We start from the raw sequence: 22,445 nt of genomic DNA on the forward strand, positions 1-22,445 counted from the left end.
TTGGAGCAGAGCTTCCTCATCCCCCCGCCCTGCAGGAACTGGTGCTTCTGCTTTTTCTTGCGCTGCTTCATGATCTGATCCTTTGTTTTCAGCTCCGAGCGTGCTTTGTGGTCACCGGAGCTCTGTACGTTTGGACCTCGTCGGCCACGGCCACGACCTGGGAGAGGCACGACACAACAAAGAGGTTGGAGGTTATAGCTCGCAAGGCTGGAAGAGGGACTTGAAGTATTTACCTTTAGAGTTGAGTTAAAACATGGTGGCTGATGGTCTATATTTAACATGTTTGTGCTATTCATTTTGATGCCTTCCTACCTCTTGCTGGCTTCCTGCCTCCTCCGCCTGTTTCTCCATCTGATCCAGATCCTGTATCATCAATCTTGTATTTTTTCCTTCACTCCTCATAACTGACATGTTGTCAAGTGATACAACATCTTCACAGTACAGCTTAATATTGTCATAGGAGTAGAGAAGAGGGTCATTGAGAGCAGCACACAGAGAAGCTTTTTGTTGGAAGGATACAAGTTCTTCCTGTTCTTCTTGTTACTGATAACCTGACCGCTGTCTGTTTTGATCTTCTTCTTCTGGTCTTCTTTTCCCGTTTCTCTCACAAAACGCTTCCTCTTACGGTCCCTAAAAAAAGAAGGGGGAAAAAAGACTTTAAATTATAGTTTGAAATGACCATTTGGTGGATACTGAGTCAAACATAGGGAAATTTGTACCATTTCATCATTTTCTTCTGCTGGTTAAGGCGATCGCCTTCATCTCCCATGAGATCAAGGACAGCTGAAGAGGCCTGCTGTTCAAAAGCACTGCCCTCTCCACCGAGACTCAACCTGTCGACGCATAACACAGGACAAAACAGCATAAAACACAAAGCCATTCACATTTTTTAAAGAAACAGATGCAACAGTTTAATGCCTCACCCTCTCTCAGAGTCAAAGTCTTTAGGTCTGTAAGGGATATAATACTCTTCATCTTTGCCTGACTGCCTCTTTTTCTTGGTCTTTGGTCGCTCTTCGCCATCTTCCTGCTGACCTCTTCTTTTACCACCTACCACTTCTGAAAACACCCCCTGGTGGAAATAGAAAGAATTACATGGTACAAAGTGACAAAGCATGATACAGAGATCCTACTATCTTCCTCTTCTAGTTTGTATACAACATCATCTACATCAAAACTGCACTTTATTTTGCTTCTTCTTCATCAGACAGCACAAACAACTTTCTCATTTTGACTCAAATATTGGTTTTGAATGAAAATGATGAAACAATCCTGGGTGTTTATTCAACTTGTGAGCAGGTTTTCTAATCCACCGTACTATTATTATTGACACTAGTACATGTTCGTGCTGCTGGCAAACTAATACACTCAAGAACATATAGCAAAGCAAAAAAGTGAAAAGTAGGTCTTGCCTACATAAATAAACATAAGACAGTTGTGAAACTTTGACATAGTAACATCTGCAGTAATATTTACACCTGTGATGACATCTCACCAGCATTAGCCTTATTTTGAAACCAAGATTGTTTACACAGAGTTTGTAATTGCAGAGAAATGCTCCATTTATTTTGGTCATTTCATTTTTGAGCAGGAAGCTCACCTTTCTTGTTATAGCCTTTAGACGAATAGAGAGTTTTCCAATTAAATACATATTCTTTAAATAATGTTCCCTCTTATAAAAAGTAGGATAATTTAAAATTTTTTAAAAAAAAATGTATTATACCTCTATTACTTAGAAAAAAACCTGTTTTTTTTCTGTTGTCTGTTATATAACGTTAGTGATGCTCGTTTCAATTCATTTCTTAATCAGCTAAACAGGTCAGTTAAGAAACAGTCAAATATTAAGTTAAATTTGAAAACGGTTTAAAAAAAAATATCCCCATTCCAAAATGTCACATGACAATCTCATTGGCTCACGGAGTTATGATGTCACTACACGATCCTTTGAAGTTTTTCCTTAAACAGGGGTGACACACAGCAGTTTTTTAGTTCGTGTCTTCGCAGCATTTGTGTTTGCAGCCTTCACACGTTCACCACAGAAACTTTTGGAAACCTTTTCAGAGTTGTCGTGTACAACCTTCAACATGTATCCAACAAGACACCAACCAAGGCAAAAAGATTACGCCGCTTCTCCTTCCTGTCGTGGCCGGCCAATTTCCCCAAATGACCTCTTAGCCGTCCAAAGGGCATTACATGACAGTAAGAAGGAAAACTACCATCTCCAGAATAAAATTCAACAGATTGAAGAAGAGAAACTTCAACTGGAGGAGAAGTGTAGACAGATGGAAGCGCAAAATAAGAACCTGGAAGAAAGACAAAAACGCCAGCCCGACATAAATATTATTAATGAGGGTTGGGGAATCAAGTTTGGACAAGCCCGAGAGCAGATTGTCTTCCTAATTAAGGAAAACAAGCAAAAGAGCGTGGAACTAAAGGAGATGTCCAACCAGCTTAAAGACAGCAAAGCTACTGTTGAGAAGACAGAATGGGATCTCCAATATATGGACCAAATGAATCGGCTGCTCCAAACAAACTTCGATGAAGCTGTGAAAAAAAATAAAGAAATCCTCCAACAGAAGGAAGAACAGGAGAAAAAGCAAAGAGACATGGAGCACAAACTCAAAGTCACGGAGGAAAAATACAGAATGCTGAAAGAGAAGGTGGATGATACTCTGCGCCAAAACAAAGACCTTCTTCACGAGAAAAAGCAACTAGAAGGGGAAAAAGAAAAACTGGACAAACAATGCTCGCACATGCAGAAAAGGATGGAGCAAATGGCGAGAAACAACTCCGAGCTCACTAAGGGGATATTGTTGGAATACAACAACTTGAAGCGCAAACACACTGAAATGCAGGCGCAAAAGCAAGAACAAGACAACATACATGACGACCTGCAGCGTACGCTCCAAGATATCCACAAAAGAAATGAGGAGCTACAAGACATGTACAAAGAAGTACAACAAAGAAACGCAGACATGCACAAGGACAAGATAATGCAGGAGGAAACATCCAAAGAGCTCAGGGAAAAGCTTGAAGAAAAACAAGCAACGTTGGAAGAGGTGGAGAAAACGTGCAAGAAGCTTGAGAAACAAAACAAAGAAACCATCGATGAGTTGAGAACCCTCATCCTGGAAAAAAAAGCTCTTGTAGAAAACTGCATGAAAAAGAAGAACAAACGCTTCCGCTGGCCCTGGAGGAGGAACTCTACTGCTTCCTCAGCAGGTGTAGCCTCGTCTTGCTCCACCTGTGTTCACCTCCCCAACCAGTCCCGGCAGTTGACTGTCCCCTCCTGAGCCTGGTTCTGCCGGAGGTTTCTGCCCGTTTAAAGGCAGTTTTTCCTCCCCACTGTCGCCTAGTGCGTGCTCAGAGGGGATTGTTGGGGTTTTCTCTCCTCTACCTTGTTTCATTATTTACTTAACTTTTTGTGCTTGCTTCATTTTACCTTGTTTCATTATTTACTTGTTAACGTTTTGTTCTTACTTCATTTTACCTTGTTTCATTATTTACTTGTTAACGTTTTGTTCTTACTTCATTTTACCTTGTTTCATTATTTACTTGTTGACGTTTTGTTCTTACTTCATTTTACCTTGTTTCATTATTTACTTAACTTTTTGTGCTTACTTCATTTTACCTTGTTTCATTATTTACTTGTTAACGTTTTGTTCTTACTTCATTTTACCTTGTTTCATTATTTACTTGTTTAACTTTTTCTTTTTCAACTTATTCATAAAACAATAAACCAATTGAATTTATCCTTTGAGTATTTTTCATCTTTTCATCTATAACTTTTTCAAACATTCATATCTGTCGTTTATCTTCTTCTTGAAACCTCATAAATGGTGAAGGAAAAATCCTGGAACATGGTTTGAAACACTGAAATTGTTTCAGCTGAAACCGGCAAAGTCATACGTGTGTGTGTGTGTGTGTGTGTGTGTGTGTGTGTGTGTGTGTGTGTGTGTTACTCTGTACATGAAACAACTTTGTAGAAAACCATTTTCCTGTCGAAACATTAGCAAACACAAACAAAGTGTTATTAACAAACGAATTACTAATATCCCTCTCTATGATAGTGATTTATTTTCTTACGGGATTAAAACTGTAAATTTTACCAAACTAAAGAAAGTAATACAAAGTAATAAAACTTTTTATCATTTAGTTAAGATCCAACATCCATTCTTTTCATAGTTGGTTGCTACCACCAGAGGGCGACATGGAGTACTTTTACCCATGTAGAGAAACATAAACGCTCATATATTACACACGCACCAACATTTTACTGTCTATTACTACATCAGTCTGTTTACATTAAACTGATATTGATAAATAAACTCACAAATATAGCTTCATGAATTTGGTAACGTCCTGTAAGTCATATCGTCAAATGCTTTTGTTCCAAAATAAAAAGGCTGTTGAAATAATGATTGGTGTGGTTTTTACAGGTGAATGAGCAGCAGAATAACTACAGAGAATCTGTGAATACATGAATGACCTTTTGTAATATGCCTTTAGCCTATTAGTGCCCTGAAAGAGTGGAGATTTTACCTATTTTAGCAAAATGATCTACAAACTGTATGGGTGAATATAGGAGCTTGTTAACAGGTTAGCATGTCCAACTAACAGACAGGAAAATGAGCTATGTATTTTTTAGATATCATGTTATCAGCTGACCACTGAAAGCTCTTTCTGCATATATCTTCTACACGTTCTGTCTCTTGTCACGTGTGTGTTTATATTTAAATCATGTATGTTGATTATTTAAATATGCTTTTTCATTCATTTTTAAAAAATGTCAACAGCTGTCGTTTACAGATTCATTGTTTACTATATGCTATATATATATATGAACATGAACAAAACTGAAAACACTGGGTCACCGACCCAGGAACCCTGACAATATGTATTTTACCTGGTTAATGTGTGTGGCGGGGCGTGGTCTGCAGCGCCGCTGCAGGGGAGGCGGACGCACCTGAGCGGCACCCGCGATCACGCCTCGGCGCCTTAACGTCTGTGCTCTCTATGCTGTTGTGTTGGTATGTGTCGGGCTGTGAGCTTTAACACCGGCTGTATGCATACAGCAACCGTGTGTGAAAAGTGGTCAATAAAGAGAAGCTGTAAAGCGTGTTCATGGAAACATCGTTGGGTCTGCCGTGATATGTTTACAATGGGACTTCTGCTCCTGAATCTCTGCGCACAGCGTCTGCAAATCGGAGCTGTATGAAGTCACTTTCATCTTTACGCAGGACTGTAAGCTGTCATCTGTGAGGCGTGAGCGGTGTTTGTTTTTAACATAGTTCACGGTGGAGCTGCTGACATAATGTGGATCCGAAGATTGATAATTAGCCTACCTGGGGTTGAAAGTCTCGATAAATGCACGGCGTTTCGGCGGGTATATCGGCTTCCGCAAGTGTGACGCTTATTTTGAGCGTTCAAAAACTAATAGAATATAATTTTATATTTATATTTCAATATCACAGTAATCTTCCAATTTAGAACTACAAGTTAAAAAAGAACTAACATAAATAAAATACACTTCAGCTAATTACTTAAAAAAATAATTTATTTTCCCAAACCACGCAGAGCCGCACTAAAAGGACTAAAGAGCCGCAGGTTGCTGACCCCTGCACTAACCTATTCAGCTGCTTGTGAATGCAAATATCTAATCAGCCAATCACATGCCAGAAAAAAAAAAGGGTGATTTAAGTGACTTTGAAGGCAGCATTGCTGTTGGTGACAGATGGGCTGTTTTACGTTTTTCAGACACTCCTGATCTTCTCAAATTTTCTCAGGAATTTACAGAGAACAGTCCAAACTGAAACGCGAAATAAACATTTCCCTGGGTAAAAATGCCTTGTTGATTGCAGAAGTCAGAGGGGCGTGGCCATGCTGAAGGCAAGAGGAATTCTAAGCCAGTTTCTCAACCCAGCCCATCTGATATCAGTAACCACAACACATTCAAAGTCAATTAAAAGTCGCCTTTCTTGCCCGTTCCGATGCTCGCTTTCAACTTTGAAATGAGACCACTTGGACAACAGTAATGATAAATAATTGCAAATAGAGCACGTTTACAGAATTTAATGTCATTTTTATAGAGCACCTCTTATTTTAAGAAAAGATGGGCGAGACGATTTTTGAAACTAACTGCAAATTAAGCACACAATATTTAATATCTGTATTTTACCATTTTGATAAGACATATTTCAGTACTCCAAAACACTTTTATTAGACTGCCAACATGCTTACAAGTAGTAAATCCAGGTTAGTGGATCATAATTAAACATAACTCTGTGGCAAACGCAGAGTTCAGCAGGCCATCAAGGAAGAAGTGACGTGCATTTCTGCAGTGTAAAGATTCACAAATGATTTTCTCCTTAATCTACAGTCACACAAAGCGCCAGGAAAATCTTTGGTGATGTTCTCAGATGATTCTGACGCTTATCACCCAGTTCCTCGTGATGTCCTCCACACCATCAACCCTCTGTCCTCCTCCCAGTTTCTTCCTCAGCTTGCCTTTCTTATGGCCACCCCTTCCAAAACCTGACTTTTTAACTTCTCCGAGCCACTTTTTGTTCTTGGAGCGGAGCTTCCTCATCCCCCCGCCCTGCAGGAACTGGTGCTTCTGCTTTTTCTTGCGCTGCTTCATGATCTGATCCTTTGTTTTCAGCTCCGAGCGTGCTTTGTGGTCACCGGAGCTCTGTACGTTTGGACCTCGTCGGCCACGGCCACGACCTGGGAGAGGCACGACACAACAAAGAGGTTGGAGGTTATAGCTCGCAAGGCTGGAAGAGGGACTTGAAGTATTTACCTTTAGAGTTGAGTTAAAACATGGTGGCTGATGGTCTATATTTAACATGTTTGTGCTATTCATTTTGATGCCTTCCTACCTCTTGCTGGCTTCCTGCCTCCTCCGCCTGTTTCTCCATCTGATCCAGATCCTGTATCATCAATCTTGTATTTTTTCCTTCACTCCTCATAACTGACATGTTGTCAAGTGATACAACATCTTCACAGTACAGCTTAATATTGTCATAGGAGTAGAGAAGAGGGTCATTGAGAGCAGCACACAGAGAAGCTTTTTGTTGGAAGGATACAAGTTCTTCCTGTTCTTCTTGTTACTGATAACCTGACCGCTGTCTGTTTTGATCTTCTTCTTCTGGTCTTCTTTTCCCGTTTCTCTCACAAAACGCTTCCTCTTACGGTCCCTAAAAAAAGAAGGGGGAAAAAAGACTTTAAATTATAGTTTGAAATGACCATTTGGTGGATACTGAGTCAAACATAGGGAAATTTGTACCATTTCATCATTTTCTTCTGCTGGTTAAGGCGATCGCCTTCATCTCCCATGAGATCAAGGACAGCTGAAGAGGCCTGCTGTTCAAAAGCACTGCCCTCTCCACCGAGACTCAACCTGTCGACGCATAACACAGGACAAAACAGCATAAAACACAAAGCCATTCACATTTTTTAAAGAAACAGATGCAACAGTTTAATGCCTCACCCTCTCTCAGAGTCAAAGTCTTTAGGTCTGTAAGGGATATAATACTCTTCATCTTTGCCTGACTGCCTCTTTTTCTTGGTCTTTGGTCGCTCTTCGCCATCTTCCTGCTGACCTCTTCTTTTACCACCTACCACTTCTGAAAACACCCCCTGGTGGAAATAGAAAGAATTACATGGTACAAAGTGACAAAGCATGATACAGAGATCCTACTATCTTCCTCTTCTAGTTTGTATACAACATCATCTACATCAAAACTGCACTTTATTTTGCTTCTTCTTCATCAGACAGCACAAACAACTTTCTCATTTTGACTCAAATATTGGTTTTGAATGAAAATGATGAAACAATCCTGGGTGTTTATTCAACTTGTGAGCAGGTTTTCTAATCCACCGTACTATTATTATTGACACTAGTACATGTTCGTGCTGCTGGCAAACTAATACACTCAAGAACATATAGCAAAGCAAAAAAGTGAAAAGTAGGTCTTGCCTACATAAATAAACATAAGACAGTTGTGAAACTTTGACATAGTAACATCTGCAGTAATATTTACACCTGTGATGACATCTCACCAGCATTAGCCTTATTTTGAAACCAAGATTGTTTACACAGAGTTTGTAATTGCAGAGAAATGCTCCATTTATTTTGGTCATTTCATTTTTGAGCAGGAAGCTCACCTTTCTTGTTATAGCCTTTAGACGAATAGAGAGTTTTCCAATTAAATACATATTCTTTAAATAATGTTCCCTCTTATAAAAAGTAGGATAATTTAAAATTTTTTTAAAAAAAATGTATTATACCTCTATTACTTAGAAAAAAACCTGTTTTTTTTCTGTTGTCTGTTATATAACGTTAGTGATGCTCGTTTCAATTCATTTCTTAATCAGCTAAACAGGTCAGTTAAGAAACAGTCAAATATTAAGTTAAATTTGAAAACGGTTTAAAAAAAAATATCCCCATTCCAAAATGTCACATGACAATCTCATTGGCTCACGGAGTTATGATGTCACTACACGATCCTTTGAAGTTTTTCCTTAAACAGGGGTGACACACAGCAGTTTTTTAGTTCGTGTCTTCGCAGCATTTGTGTTTGCAGCCTTCACACGTTCACCACAGAAACTTTTGGAAACCTTTTCAGAGTTGTCGTGTACAACCTTCAACATGTATCCAACAAGACACCAACCAAGGCAAAAAGATTACGCCGCTTCTCCTTCCTGTCGTGGCCGGCCAATTTCCCCAAATGACCTCTTAGCCGTCCAAAGGGCATTACATGACAGTAAGAAGGAAAACTACCATCTCCAGAATAAAATTCAACAGATTGAAGAAGAGAAACTTCAACTGGAGGAGAAGTGTAGACAGATGGAAGCGCAAAATAAGAACCTGGAAGAAAGACAAAAACGCCAGCCCGACATAAATATTATTAATGAGGGTTGGGGAATCAAGTTTGGACAAGCCCGAGAGCAGATTGTCTTCCTAATTAAGGAAAACAAGCAAAAGAGCGTGGAACTAAAGGAGATGTCCAACCAGCTTAAAGACAGCAAAGCTACTGTTGAGAAGACAGAATGGGATCTCCAATATATGGACCAAATGAATCGGCTGCTCCAAACAAACTTCGATGAAGCTGTGAAAAAAAATAAAGAAATCCTCCAACAGAAGGAAGAACAGGAGAAAAGGCAAAGAGACATGGAGCACAAACTCAAAGTCACGGAGGAAAAATACAGAATGCTGAAAGAGAAGGTGGATGATACTCTGCGCCAAAACAAAGACCTTCTTCACGAGAAAAAGCAACTAGAAGGGGAAAAAGAAAAACTGGACAAACAATGCTCGCACATGCAGAAAAGGATGGAGCAAATGGCGAGAAACAACTCCGAGCTCACTAAGGGGATATTGTTGGAATACAACAACTTGAAGCGCAAACACACTGAAATGCAGGCGCAAAAGCAAGAACAAGACAACATACATGACGACCTGCAGCGTACGCTCCAAGATATCCACAAAAGAAATGAGGAGCTACAAGACATGTACAAAGAAGTACAACAAAGAAACGCAGACATGCACAAGGACAAGATAATGCAGGAGGAAACATCCAAAGAGCTCAGGGAAAAGCTTGAAGAAAAACAAGCAACGTTGGAAGAGGTGGAGAAAACGTGCAAGAAGCTTGAGAAACAAAACAAAGAAACCATCGATGAGTTGAGAACCCTCATCCTGGAAAAAAAAGCTCTTGTAGAAAACTGCATGAAAAAGAAGAACAAACGCTTCCGCTGGCCCTGGAGGAGGAACTCTACTGCTTCCTCAGCAGGTGTAGCCTCGTCTTGCTCCACCTGTGTTCACCTCCCCAACCAGTCCCGGCAGTTGACTGTCCCCTCCTGAGCCTGGTTCTGCCGGAGGTTTCTGCCCGTTTAAAGGCAGTTTTTCCTCCCCACTGTCGCCTAGTGCGTGCTCAGAGGGGATTGTTGGGGTTTTCTCTCCTCTACCTTGTTTCATTATTTACTTAACTTTTTGTGCTTGCTTCATTTTACCTTGTTTCATTATTTACTTGTTAACGTTTTGTTCTTACTTCATTTTACCTTGTTTCATTATTTACTTGTTGACGTTTTGTTCTTACTTCATTTTACCTTGTTTCATTATTTACTTAACTTTTTGTGCTTACTTCATTTTACCTTGTTTCATTATTTACTTGTTTAACTTTTTCTTTTTCAACTTATTCATAAAACAATAAACCAATTGAATTTATCCTTTGAGTATTTTTCATCTTTTCATCTATAACTTTTTCAAACATTCATATCTGTCGTTTATCTTCTTCTTGAAACCTCATAAATGGTGAAGGAAAAATCCTGGTGTGTGTGTGTGTGTGTGTGTGTGTGTGTGTGTGTGTGTGTGTGTGTGTGTGTGTGTGTGTGTGTGTGTGTGTGTGTTACTCTGTACATGAAACAACTTTGTAGAAAACCATTTTCCTGTCGAAACATTAGCAAACACAAACAAAGTGTTATTAACAAACGAATTACTAATATCCCTCTCTATGATAGTGATTTATTTTCTTACGGGATTAAAACTGTAAATTTTACCAAACTAAAGAAAGTAATACAAAGTAATAAAACTTTTTATCATTTAGTTAAGATCCAACATCCATTCTTTTCATAGTTGGTTGCTACCACCAGAGGGCGACATGGAGTACTTTTACCCATGTAGAGAAACATAAACGCTCATATATTACACACGCACCAACATTTTACTGTCTATTACTACATCAGTCTGTTTACATTAAACTGATATTGATAAATAAACTCACAAATATAGCTTCATGAATTTGGTAACGTCCTGTAAGTCATATCGTCAAATGCTTTTGTTCCAAAATAAAAAGGCTGTTGAAATAATGATTGGTGTGGTTTTTACAGGTGAATGAGCAGCAGAATAACTACAGAGAATCTGTGAATACATGAATGACCTTTTGTAATATGCCTTTAGCCTATTAGTGCCCTGAAAGAGTGGAGATTTTACCTATTTTAGCAAAATGATCTACAAACTGTATGGGTGAATATAGGAGCTTGTTAACAGGTTAGCATGTCCAACTAACAGACAGGAAAATGAGCTATGTATTTTTTAGATATCATGTTATCAGCTGACCACTGAAAGCTCTTTCTGCATATATCTTCTACACGTTCTGTCTCTTGTCACGTGTGTGTTTATATTTAAATCATGTATGTTGATTATTTAAATATGCTTTTTCATTCATTTTTAAAAAATGTCAACAGCTGTCGTTTACAGATTCATTGTTTACTATATGCTATATATATATATGAACATGAACAAAACTGAAAACACTGGGTCACCGACCCAGGAACCCTGACAATATGTATTTTACCTGGTTAATGTGTGTGGCGGGGCGTGGTCTGCAGCGCCGCTGCAGGGGAGGCGGACGCACCTGAGCGGCACCCGCGATCACGCCTCGGCGCCTTAACGTCTGTGCTCTCTATGCTGTTGTGTTGGTATGTGTCGGGCTGTGAGCTTTAACACCGGCTGTATGCATACAGCAACCGTGTGTGAAAAGTGGTCAATAAAGAGAAGCTGTAAAGCGTGTTCATGGAAACATCGTTGGGTCTGCCGTGATATGTTTACAATGGGACTTCTGCTCCTGAATCTCTGCGCACAGCGTCTGCAAATCGGAGCTGTATGAAGTCACTTTCATCTTTACGCAGGACTGTAAGCTGTCATCTGTGAGGCGTGAGCGGTGTTTGTTTTTAACATAGTTCACGGTGGAGCTGCTGACATAATGTGGATCCGAAGATTGATAATTAGCCTACCTGGGGTTGAAAGTCTCGATAAATGCACGGCGTTTCGGCGGGTATATCGGCTTCCGCAAGTGTGACGCTTATTTTGAGCGTTCAAAAACTAATAGAATATAATTTTATATTTATATTTCAATATCACAGTAATCTTCCAATTTAGAACTACAAGTTAAAAAAGAACTAACATAAATAAAATACACTTCAGCTAATTACTTAAAAAAATAATTTATTTTCCCAAACCACGCAGAGCCGCACTAAAAGGACTAAAGAGCCGCAGGTTGCTGACCCCTGCACTAACCTATTCAGCTGCTTGTGAATGCAAATATCTAATCAGCCAATCACATGCCAGAAAAAAAAAAGGGTGATTTAAGTGACTTTGAAGGCAGCATTGCTGTTGGTGACAGATGGGCTGTTTTACGTTTTTCAGACACTCCTGATCTTCTCAAATTTTCTCAGGAATTTACAGAGAACAGTCCAAACTGAAACGCGAAATAAACATTTCCCTGGGTAAAAATGCCTTGTTGATTGCAGAAGTCAGAGGGGCGTGGCCATGCTGAAGGCAAGAGGAATTCTAAGCCAGTTTCTCAACCCAGCCCATCTGATATCAGTAACCACAACACATTCAAAGTCAATTAAAAGTCGCCTTTCTTGCCCGTTCCGATGCTCGCTTTCAACTTTGAAATGAGACCACTTGGACAACAGTAATGATAAATAATTGCAAATAGAGCACGTTTACAGAATTTAATGTCATTTTTATAGAGCACCTCTTATTTTAAGAAAAGATGGGCGAGACGATTTTTGAAACTAACTGCAAATTAAGCACACAATATTTAATATCTGTATTTTACCATTTTGATAAGACATATTTCAGTACTCCAAAACACTTTTATTAGACTGCCAACATGCTTACAAGTAGTAAATCCAGGTTAGTGGATCATAATTAAACATAACTCTGTGGCAAACGCAGAGTTCAGCAGGCCATCAAGGAAGAAGTGACGTGCATTTCTGCAGTGTAAAGATTCACAAATGATTTTCTCCTTAATCTACAGTCACACAAAGCGCCAGGAAAATCTTTGGTGATGTTCTCAGATGATTCTGACGCTTATCACCCAGTTCCTCGTGATGTCCTCCACACCATCAACCCTCTGTCCTCCTCCCAGTTTCTTCCTCAGCTTGCCTTTCTTATGGCCACCCCTTCCAAAACCTGACTTTTTAACTTCTCCGAGCCACTTTTTGTTCTTGGAGCGGAGCTTCCTCATCCCCCCGCCCTGCAGGAACTGGTGCTTCTGCTTTTTCTTGCGCTGCTTCATGATCTGATCCTTTGTTTTCAGCTCCGAGCGTGCTTTGTGGTCACCGGAGCTCTGTACGTTTGGACCTCGTCGGCCACGGCCACGACCTGGGAGAGGCACGACACAACAAAGAGGTTGGAGGTTATAGCTCGCAAGGCTGGAAGAGGGACTTGAAGTATTTACCTTTAGAGTTGAGTTAAAACATGGTGGCTGATGGTCTATATTTAACATGTTTGTGCTATTCATTTTGATGCCTTCCTACCTCTTGCTGGCTTCCTGCCTCCTCCGCCTGTTTCTCCATCTGATCCAGATCCTGTATCATCAATCTTGTATTTTTTCCTTCACTCCTCATAACTGACATGTTGTCAAGTGATACAACATCTTCACAGTACAGCTTAATATTGTCATAGGAGTAGAGAAGAGGGTCATTGAGAGCAGCACACAGAGAAGCTTTTTGTTGGAAGGATACAAGTTCTTCCTGTTCTTCTTGTTACTGATAACCTGACCGCTGTCTGTTTTGATCTTCTTCTTCTGGTCTTCTTTTCCCGTTTCTCTCACAAAACGCTTCCTCTTACGGTCCCTAAAAAAAGAAGGGGGAAAAAAGACTTTAAATTATAGTTTGAAATGACCATTTGGTGGATACTGAGTCAAACATAGGGAAATTTGTACCATTTCATCATTTTCTTCTGCTGGTTAAGGCGATCGCCTTCATCTCCCATGAGATCAAGGACAGCTGAAGAGGCCTGCTGTTCAAAAGCACTGCCCTCTCCACCGAGACTCAACCTGTCGACGCATAACACAGGACAAAACAGCATAAAACACAAAGCCATTCACATTTTTTAAAGAAACAGATGCAACAGTTTAATGCCTCACCCTCTCTCAGAGTCAAAGTCTTTAGGTCTGTAAGGGATATAATACTCTTCATCTTTGCCTGACTGCCTCTTTTTCTTGGTCTTTGGTCGCTCTTCGCCATCTTCCTGCTGACCTCTTCTTTTACCACCTACCACTTCTGAAAACACCCCCTGGTGGAAATAGAAAGAATTACATGGTACAAAGTGACAAAGCATGATACAGAGATCCTACTATCTTCCTCTTCTAGTTTGTATACAACATCATCTACATCAAAACTGCACTTTATTTTGCTTCTTCTTCATCAGACAGCACAAACAACTTTCTCATTTTGACTCAAATATTGGTTTTGAATGAAAATGATGAAACAATCCTGGGTGTTTATTCAACTTGTGAGCAGGTTTTCTAATCCACCGTACTATTATTATTGACACTAGTACATGTTCGTGCTGCTGGCAAACTAATACACTCAAGAACATATAGCAAAGCAAAAAAGTGAAAAGTAGGTCTTGCCTACATAAATAAACATAAGACAGTTGTGAAACTTTGACATAGTAACATCTGCAGTAATATTTACACCTGTGATGACATCTCACCAGCATTAGCCTTATTTTGAAACCAAGATTGTTTACACAGAGTTTGTAATTGCAGAGAAATGCTCCATTTATTTTGGTCATTTCATTTTTGAGCAGGAAGCTCACCTTTCTTGTTATAGCCTTTAGACGAATAGAGAGTTTTCCAATTAAATACATATTCTTTAAATAATGTTCCCTCTTATAAAAAGTAGGATAATTTAAATTTTTTAAAAAAAAAATGTATTATACCTCTATTACTTAGAAAAAAACCTGTTTTTTTTCTGTTGTCTGTTATATAACGTTAGTGATGCTCGTTTCAATTCATTTCTTAATCAGCTAAACAGGTCAGTTAAGAAACAGTCAAATATTAAGTTAAATTTGAAAACGGTTTAAAAAAAAATATCCCCATTCCAAAATGTCACATGACAATCTCATTGGCTCACGGAGTTATGATGTCACTACACGATCCTTTGAAGTTTTTCCTTAAACAGGGGTGACACACAGCAGTTTTTTAGTTCGTGTCTTCGCAGCATTTGTGTTTGCAGCCTTCACACGTTCACCACAGAAACTTTTGGAAACCTTTTCAGAGTTGTCGTGTACAACCTTCAACATGTATCCAACAAGACACCAACCAAGGCAAAAAGATTACGCCGCTTCTCCTTCCTGTCGTGGCCGGCCAATTTCCCCAAATGACCTCTTAGCCGTCCAAAGGGCATTACATGACAGTAAGAAGGAAAACTACCATCTCCAGAATAAAATTCAACAGATTGAAGAAGAGAAACTTCAACTGGAGGAGAAGTGTAGACAGATGGAAGCGCAAAATAAGAACCTGGAAGAAAGACAAAAACGCCAGCCCGACATAAATATTATTAATGAGGGTTGGGGAATCAAGTTTGGACAAGCCCGAGAGCAGATTGTCTTCCTAATTAAGGAAAACAAGCAAAAGAGCGTGGAACTAAAGGAGATGTCCAACCAGCTTAAAGACAGCAAAGCTACTGTTGAGAAGACAGAATGGGATCTCCAATATATGGACCAAATGAATCGGCTGCTCCAAACAAACTTCGATGAAGCTGTGAAAAAAAATAAAGAAATCCTCCAACAGAAGGAAGAACAGGAGAAAAAGCAAAGAGACATGGAGCACAAACTCAAAGTCACGGAGGAAAAATACAGAATGCTGAAAGAGAAGGTGGATGATACTCTGCGCCAAAATAAAGACCTTCTTCACGAGAAAAAGCAACTAGAAGGGGAAAAAGAAAAACTGGACAAACAATGCTCGCACATGCAGAAAAGGATGGAGCAAATGGCGAGAAACAACTCCGAGCTCACTAAGGGGATATTGTTGGAATACAACAACTTGAAGCGCAAACACACTGAAATGCAGGCGCAAAAGCAAGAACAAGACAACATACATGACGACCTGCAGCGTACGCTCCAAGATATCCACAAAAGAAATGAGGAGCTACAAGACATGTACAAAGAAGTACAACAAAGAAACGCAGACATGCACAAGGACAAGATAATGCAGGAGGAAACATCCAAAGAGCTCAGGGAAAAGCTTGAAGAAAAACAAGCAACGTTGGAAGAGGTGGAGAAAACGTGCAAGAAGCTTGAGAAACAAAACAAAGAAACCATCGATGAGTTGAGAACCCTCATCCTGGAAAAAAAAGCTCTTGTAGAAAACTGCATGAAAAAGAAGAACAAACGCTTCCGCTGGCCCTGGAGGAGGAACTCTACTGCTTCCTCAGCAGGTGTAGCCTCGTCTTGCTCCACCTCTGTTCACCTCCCCAACCAGTCCCGGCAGTTGACTGTCCCCTCCTGAGCCTGGTTCTGCCGGAGGTTTCTGCCCGTTTAAAGGCAGTTTTTCCTCCCCACTGTCGCCTAGTGCGTGCTCAGAGGGGATTGTTGGGGTTTTCTCTCCTCTACCTTGTTTCATTATTTACTTAACTTTTTGTGCTTACTTCATTTTACCTTGTTTCATTATTTACTTAACTTTTTGTGCTTGCTTCATTTTACCTTGTTTCATTATTTACTTGTTAACGTTTTGTTCTTACTTCATTTTACCTTGTTTCATTATTTACTTGTTAACGTTTTGTTCTTACTTCATTTTACCTTGTTTCATTATTTACTTGTTGACGTTTTGTTCTTACTTCATTTTACCTTGTTTCATTATTTACTTGTTTAACTTTTTCTTTTTCAACTTATTCATAAAACAATAAACCAATTGAATTTATCCTTTGAGTATTTTTCATCTTTTCATCTATAACTTTTTCAAACATTCATATCTGTCGTTTATCTTCTTCTTGAAACCTCATAAATGGTGAAGGAAAAATCCTGGAACATGGTTTGAAACACTGAAATTGTTTCAGCTGAAACCGGCAAAGTCATACGTGTGTGTGTGTGTGTGTGTGTGTGTTTATATTTAAATCATGTATGTTGATTATTTAAATATGCTTTTTCATTCATTTTTAAAAAATGTCAACAGCTGTCGTTTACAGATTCATTGTTTACTATATGCTATATATATATATGAACATGAACAAAACTGAAAACACTGGGTCACCGACCCAGGAACCCTGACAATATGTATTTTACCTGGTTAATGTGTGTGGCGGGGCGTGGTCTGCAGCGCCGCTGCAGGGGAGGCGGACACACCTGAGCGGCACCCGCGATCACGCCTCGGCGCCTTAACGTCTGTGCTCTCTATGCTGTTGTGTTGGTATGTGTCGGGCTGTGAGCTTTAACACCGGCTGTATGCATACAGCAACCGTGTGTGAAAAGTGGTCAATAAAGAGAAGCTGTAAAGCGTGTTCATGGAAACATCGTTGGGTCTGCCGTGATATGTTTACAATGGGACTTCTGCTCCTGAATCTCTGCGCACAGCGTCTGCAAATCGGAGCTGTATGAAGTCACTTTCATCTTTACGCAGGACTGTAAGCTGTCATCTGTGAGGCGTGAGCGGTGTTTGTTTTTAACATAGTTCACGGTGGAGCTGCTGACATAATGTGGATCCGAAGATTGATAATTAGCCTACCTGGGGTTGAAAGTCTCGATAAATGCACGGCGTTTCGGCGGGTATATCGGCTTCCGCAAGTGTGACGCTTATTTTGAGCGTTCAAAAACTAATAGAATATAATTTTATATTTATATTTCAATATCACAGTAATCTTCCAATTTAGAACTACAAGTTAAAAAAGAACTAACATAAATAAAATACACTTCAGCTAATTACTTAAAAAAATAATTTATTTTCCCAAACCACGCAGAGCCGCACTAAAAGGACTAAAGAGCCGCAGGTTGCTGACCCCTGCACTAACCTATTCAGCTGCTTGTGAATGCAAATATCTAATCAGCCAATCACATGCCAGAAAAAAAAAAGGGTGATTTAAGTGACTTTGAAGGCAGCATTGCTGTTGGTGACAGATGGGCTGTTTTACGTTTTTCAGACACTCCTGATCTTCTCAAATTTTCTCAGGAATTTACAGAGAACAGTCCAAACTGAAAAGCGAAATAAACATTTCCCTGGGTAAAAATGCCTTGTTGATTGCAGAAGTCAGAGGGGCGTGGCCATGCTGAAGGCAAGAGGAATTCTAAGCCAGTTTCTCAACCCAGCCCATCTGATATCAGTAACCACAACACATTCAAAGTCAATTAAAAGTCGCCTTTCTTGCCCGTTCCGATGCTCGCTTTCAACTTTGAAATGAGACCACTTGGACAACAGTAATGATAAATAATTGCAAATAGAGCACGTTTACAGAATTTAATGTCATTTTTATAGAGCACCTCTTATTTTAAGAAAAGATGGGCGAGACGATTTTTGAAACTAACTGCAAATTAAGCACACAATATTTAATATCTGTATTTTACCATTTTGATAAGACATATTTCAGTACTCCAAAACACTTTTATTAGACTGCCAACATGCTTACAAGTAATAAATCCAGGTTAGTGGATCATAATTAAACATAACTCTGTGGCAAACGCAGAGTTCAGCAGGCCATCAAGGAAGAAGTGACGTGCATTTCTGCAGTGTAAAGATTCACAAATGATTTTCTCCTTAATCTACAGTCACACAAAGCGCCAGGAAAATCTTTGGTGATGTTCTCAGATGATTCTGACGCTTATCACCCAGTTCCTCGTGATGTCCTCCACACCATCAACCCTCTGTCCTCCTCCCAGTTTCTTCCTCAGCTTGCCTTTCTTATGGCCACCCCTTCCAAAACCTGACTTTTTAACTTCTCCGAGCCACTTTTTGTTCTTGGAGCGGAGCTTCCTCATCCCCCCGCCCTGCAGGAACTGGTGCTTCTGCTTTTTCTTGCGCTGCTTCATGATCTGATCCTTTGTTTTCAGCTCCGAGCGTGCTTTGTGGTCACCGGAGCTCTGTACGTTTGGACCTCGTCGGCCACGGCCACGACCTGGGAGAGGCACGACACAACAAAGAGGTTGGAGGTTATAGCTCGCAAGGCTGGAAGAGGGACTTGAAGTATTTACCTTTAGAGTTGAGTTAAAACATGGTGGCTGATGGTCTATATTTAACATGTTTGTGCTATTCATTTTGATGCCTTCCTACCTCTTGCTGGCTTCCTGCCTCCTCCGCCTGTTTCTCCATCTGATCCAGATCCTGTATCATCAATCTTGTATTTTTTCCTTCACTCCTCATAACTGACATGTCAGAGCGTTCTCACTCCCGAGGCGTAACATGTCGACGTTTTGTCACGTCCTGCGGCGTTCCTGAGGAACGCGAAAGGAGACCTTCGGCGTTCTTATGGTACGCGGCGGGTTATGGCTGGGATCCAGTGCAATGACGCTTCCGCGGTAATAGATGTTCCAGCCCTGTATTCCAGCCCTAAACCTAACCTTATCCCTAGCCCTGACCATAACCTTATTCCTGACCTTAACCAGGACTTTAATGATGTTAAATAGCGTGTTTCTAAGCGATTTGAAGAATAAGAGCGAACATGTGTAGGTGCAGTCCAGACGGTTCTCATATTTCCTCTTTTTCCGAGGTCGTCATTTAGGAACGTGGTGGGTAGCCGAAAACGTAATATGGTGACGATTTGTCACCTAGCGTAAAATGTTAGGCTTTGGGAGTGAGAACGGGTTGCAGATAACACAAAGTTGGTTATACTTAAGGGATATAAATCTGTCCAATTAAGAAGCAGAAACCACTGTGAGTCCATTTCAACCTCGTTAGTTTAATATTAAAGCGACAGCAGGTGCAAAACTATTAAACTTTGAAACAGGGAATGGCTTGGCAGACCATTGCTCTCTCCTGATCCCTCCTGACGGATTTTGACGGACGTTAAACTAAAGATAGCTGTCTTAAAAACAAGAACCAGATTTTTTTTCTGCTTTCCAGGAGTTCTGTTATCCTCGCTTATTGTGGATGCAAAGACCTGATACAGCCGTTTGTAAGACAACACATTTATGGTTATTCCTGACATACAAAGTGTGCAACAGACACATTACATAGTTATCTATGTTGTGCATTAATGAGGAAAAGACTTAGACTTAGAGCTCTTTATTGTCATTGTGCAGTTTCTTGTACAGCGAAATTGGGTAGCTTGACCACAAAGGTGCAAAAGTAAGAAGCAGAGAAACCAATATACAACAAAGGGGGGGGGGGGGGGGGGGGGGATAAATAAAAAGCAATGTATATGTGTACGAAATATTGAAACAGAAACATTGTGGGTCTGTATACAAGGGCAATTATATAATGTAATAAATAAATAAGGATGGAAGGGCTATGGTCATTTAGGGTGGAGATGGTAGTTCTACTGGGACCAAGATATTGCACATGAGCCAAAATATTTTGCACAGAACATGGAAAGACTGAGATATTGGACAGAACTTCTTCTGAATTTCCACTTTCATTGATTTCCAGCTGTGATATTTCATTTTCCAACATTTGCACATCGAAAAGTTTAACAAACCCATAATACTAAATTGCAATATTAAACAAAACAAGGAGTCAAACAGAAAAACAAACAAAAAATGGTTTTAAATCCTGATTTGTATCAGCTACTAGTTAACATTTGTTCCTTTCAGATTAATCAAAGTTTCTTTTAGTTGTTGTTCTAACTGTCTGGTCAATACAATCGATAGAACTCCACTCAGTTCTATCAATTTAATTTAGCCTGATTCAGTCCACCCAAGGCTTTCACTCACTGTATGCGCAAACTGTCTGGTTATGATACCCAGTAACACTTCAACGAGTTAGCAAAACAACTCAAACAAAAGTAATTTGTCTTGAAAGGTGCTATATAAATAAAATTGTACTTTTACTTACTTTCATTACTCACTTTTTATGTTATTGCAATAACACTTTTTTTTTTTTTTACAAAAATAACAGGGGTTGAAACTTTATTGGTAATTTTCCAAACCAAAAAATTATCCTCATTCAAAAGTCATGTAAGAACCTCACTGGCTTACGGAATGTTGATGTTATTTTAAAAAATACATACAAAAATATGACCTCATTCAAGAATGTCATGTGACAACTAGGGATGATGGCACCGGTTCTGTCATAAACGGTAGTAACCAGACCGAAAAGCAGCGCACATTTCGGTGCTTTTTTTTTCCTGAGCTGTGATACACTTTAGATTCTAGCCAATCATTTTACGTTTCCGAGGATAGTAGGCGGGTCCAGGTACATACGTTCTTTTAGAGCAGAGCTACAGATTAAAAATGCCCAAGGCAAAGCGGTCAAAAGTCTGGCTGTACTTCACAGCAAAATATGCAAACTCAGCAGCCTGCAACAAGTGCTTTAAGCTGATACTGTGATACTGTCAAAGGAGGTAACACCTCAAATCCGATGAAACACCTGGCGACGCATAGCGGGTTTTTTTTTAAAAAGCCAAGAAATGCGCCATATTTGATAGCTTGCTGCGAGACCTCACACCGTGCACATCTACTGCGGGTGGGTTGCCTGTTATCGGACCCGGAGTTAGCAACATCCCCCAAAAATCCGAAGAGGAGAGTCCTGGCCCCTAGCCCTGCCAGTGTAGCAGAAATGATGAGGATGGCAGCAGCAGCCGTTCTTCTCTGCGTGAGTAGCTTAATGTTGTTCGTATGTGATTTACGTTGAGTAGGCTAACCACGTTATTACATTAATGCATGTAAGGTGAACTAGCAAACATCATCATAGCTACATGCGACTGTCTTCTTGTTTGATGGCAGATGCTCCCTTCACCCTGGCCAAAAAGGCTAAAATGACCAAAGAAAAAGTGGAAAACAGTTAAACATGAGAGGTTTTTGGACAAAGTTTGTTTTTTCCATTGTTTAAGCACTGCTTCCAGCCAAGAATGTTACCATATATGCCCCATAGCTGCAGAAAAGGCTAACATTGTTATCTTTTTACAAAAAAAACCATCTGAACATGAGGTTTTTGGACCAATTTTGTGTTCTCCATTCTTTAAGCACTGGTTTGAGCACCGTTTAAGCACCGGCACCGTTTCAAAAGTACCGGTTTGGCACCGGTATCGGATAAAACCTAAATGATACCCATCCCTAGTGACAACCTTATTGGCTTATGGAATTCTGATGTCACAATCTTCTAAAGCTTTGATCCTTTGAAGCTTTGATCCTCATGAATCCTTAAGTAGGGGTGAGGATGTACAACTTTTAGTCCGTTATTTGCAGCACTTATGTTAGCAGCATTCGAACGTTCACCAGTAAAGCATTTTGAAACATTTGGATCCTTTTCATACTCACGGTATACAGACTCCAACATGTCTCAGAAAAATCAAGAAAGACAAGAAGTTGACCCCAGCTCTATTCCATGGTATGAGTCCCTAGACCCTTATGTCAGCTCTCTTCCTTGGGACGAACAAGTAGATAGAATTAGAGGAAAAGCGATTGGAAGAAATTGAGAATAAAAATCTCATGAACAGAGAGAAGATTAAGATCCTGACGGAAGAAAATGAGAGCAAGAGAGCTGAATTAGAAAAATTATCCT

At 39.9% G+C, this 22,445-nt stretch overlaps 1 protein-coding gene across 9 annotated transcripts; it reads right to left on the reverse strand.

Moving 5' to 3' along the window:
* Positions 1–14: 14 nt before the first annotated feature.
* LOC309689162 (ATP-dependent RNA helicase DDX54-like) lies at positions 15–19,436 on the reverse strand. Of its 9 annotated transcripts, XR_014271271.1 has the most exons (17): positions 19,059–19,436; positions 17,523–18,903; positions 13,941–14,089; positions 13,737–13,850; positions 13,537–13,647; positions 13,330–13,421; positions 11,794–13,174; positions 7,493–7,641; positions 7,289–7,402; positions 7,089–7,199; positions 6,882–6,973; positions 5,346–6,726; positions 924–1,072; positions 720–833; positions 520–630; positions 313–404; positions 15–157 (listed from the first exon to the last, which is right to left on the reverse strand). XR_014271271.1 is itself a non-coding variant. In XM_082505406.1 (11 exons), exons 1-5 carry the CDS (start codon positions 15,205–15,207, stop codon positions 13,409–13,411), a joined length of 471 nt encoding a protein of 156 aa, XP_082361532.1. In that variant the 5' UTR covers positions 15,208–16,454; the 3' UTR covers positions 6,057–6,726; positions 6,882–6,973; positions 7,089–7,199; positions 7,289–7,402; positions 7,493–7,641; positions 11,794–13,174; positions 13,330–13,408. The 9 variants fall into 9 exon arrangements, 6 of the variants coding, with proteins under 6 accessions (XP_082361534.1, XP_082361536.1, XP_082361532.1 ...); XR_014271272.1 differs by lacking the exons at positions 17,523–18,903; positions 19,059–19,436 and adding an exon at positions 14,935–16,454; XR_014271273.1 differs by lacking the exons at positions 11,794–13,174; positions 13,330–13,421; positions 13,537–13,647; ... (2 more) ...; positions 17,523–18,903; positions 19,059–19,436 and adding an exon at positions 8,487–9,952.
* Positions 19,437–22,445: the final 3,009 nt, after the last annotated feature.

The sequence above is a fragment of the Aulonocara stuartgranti genome, assembly GCF_965226115.1.
Source record: "Aulonocara stuartgranti genome assembly, chromosome: 15".
Taxonomy (NCBI): Eukaryota; Metazoa; Chordata; class Actinopteri; order Cichliformes; family Cichlidae; genus Aulonocara; species Aulonocara stuartgranti.

Excerpts from the sequence above, each read along its gene's own strand:
- LOC309689162 (XM_082505408.1), bottom strand. The coding sequence starts at position 2,190 with ATGCCCTTTGGACGGCTAAGAGGTCATTTGGGGAAATTGGCCGGCCAC. Across the intron at positions 1,073-2,106 it reads GGCGTAATCTTTTTGCCTTG|GGGGTGTTTTCAGAAGTGGT; the intron begins GTTGGTGTCTTG and ends TATTTCCACCAG. Across the intron at positions 631-719 it reads CAGAAGAAAATGATGAAATG|GGACCGTAAGAGGAAGCGTT; the intron begins GTACAAATTTCC and ends TTCTTTTTTTAG.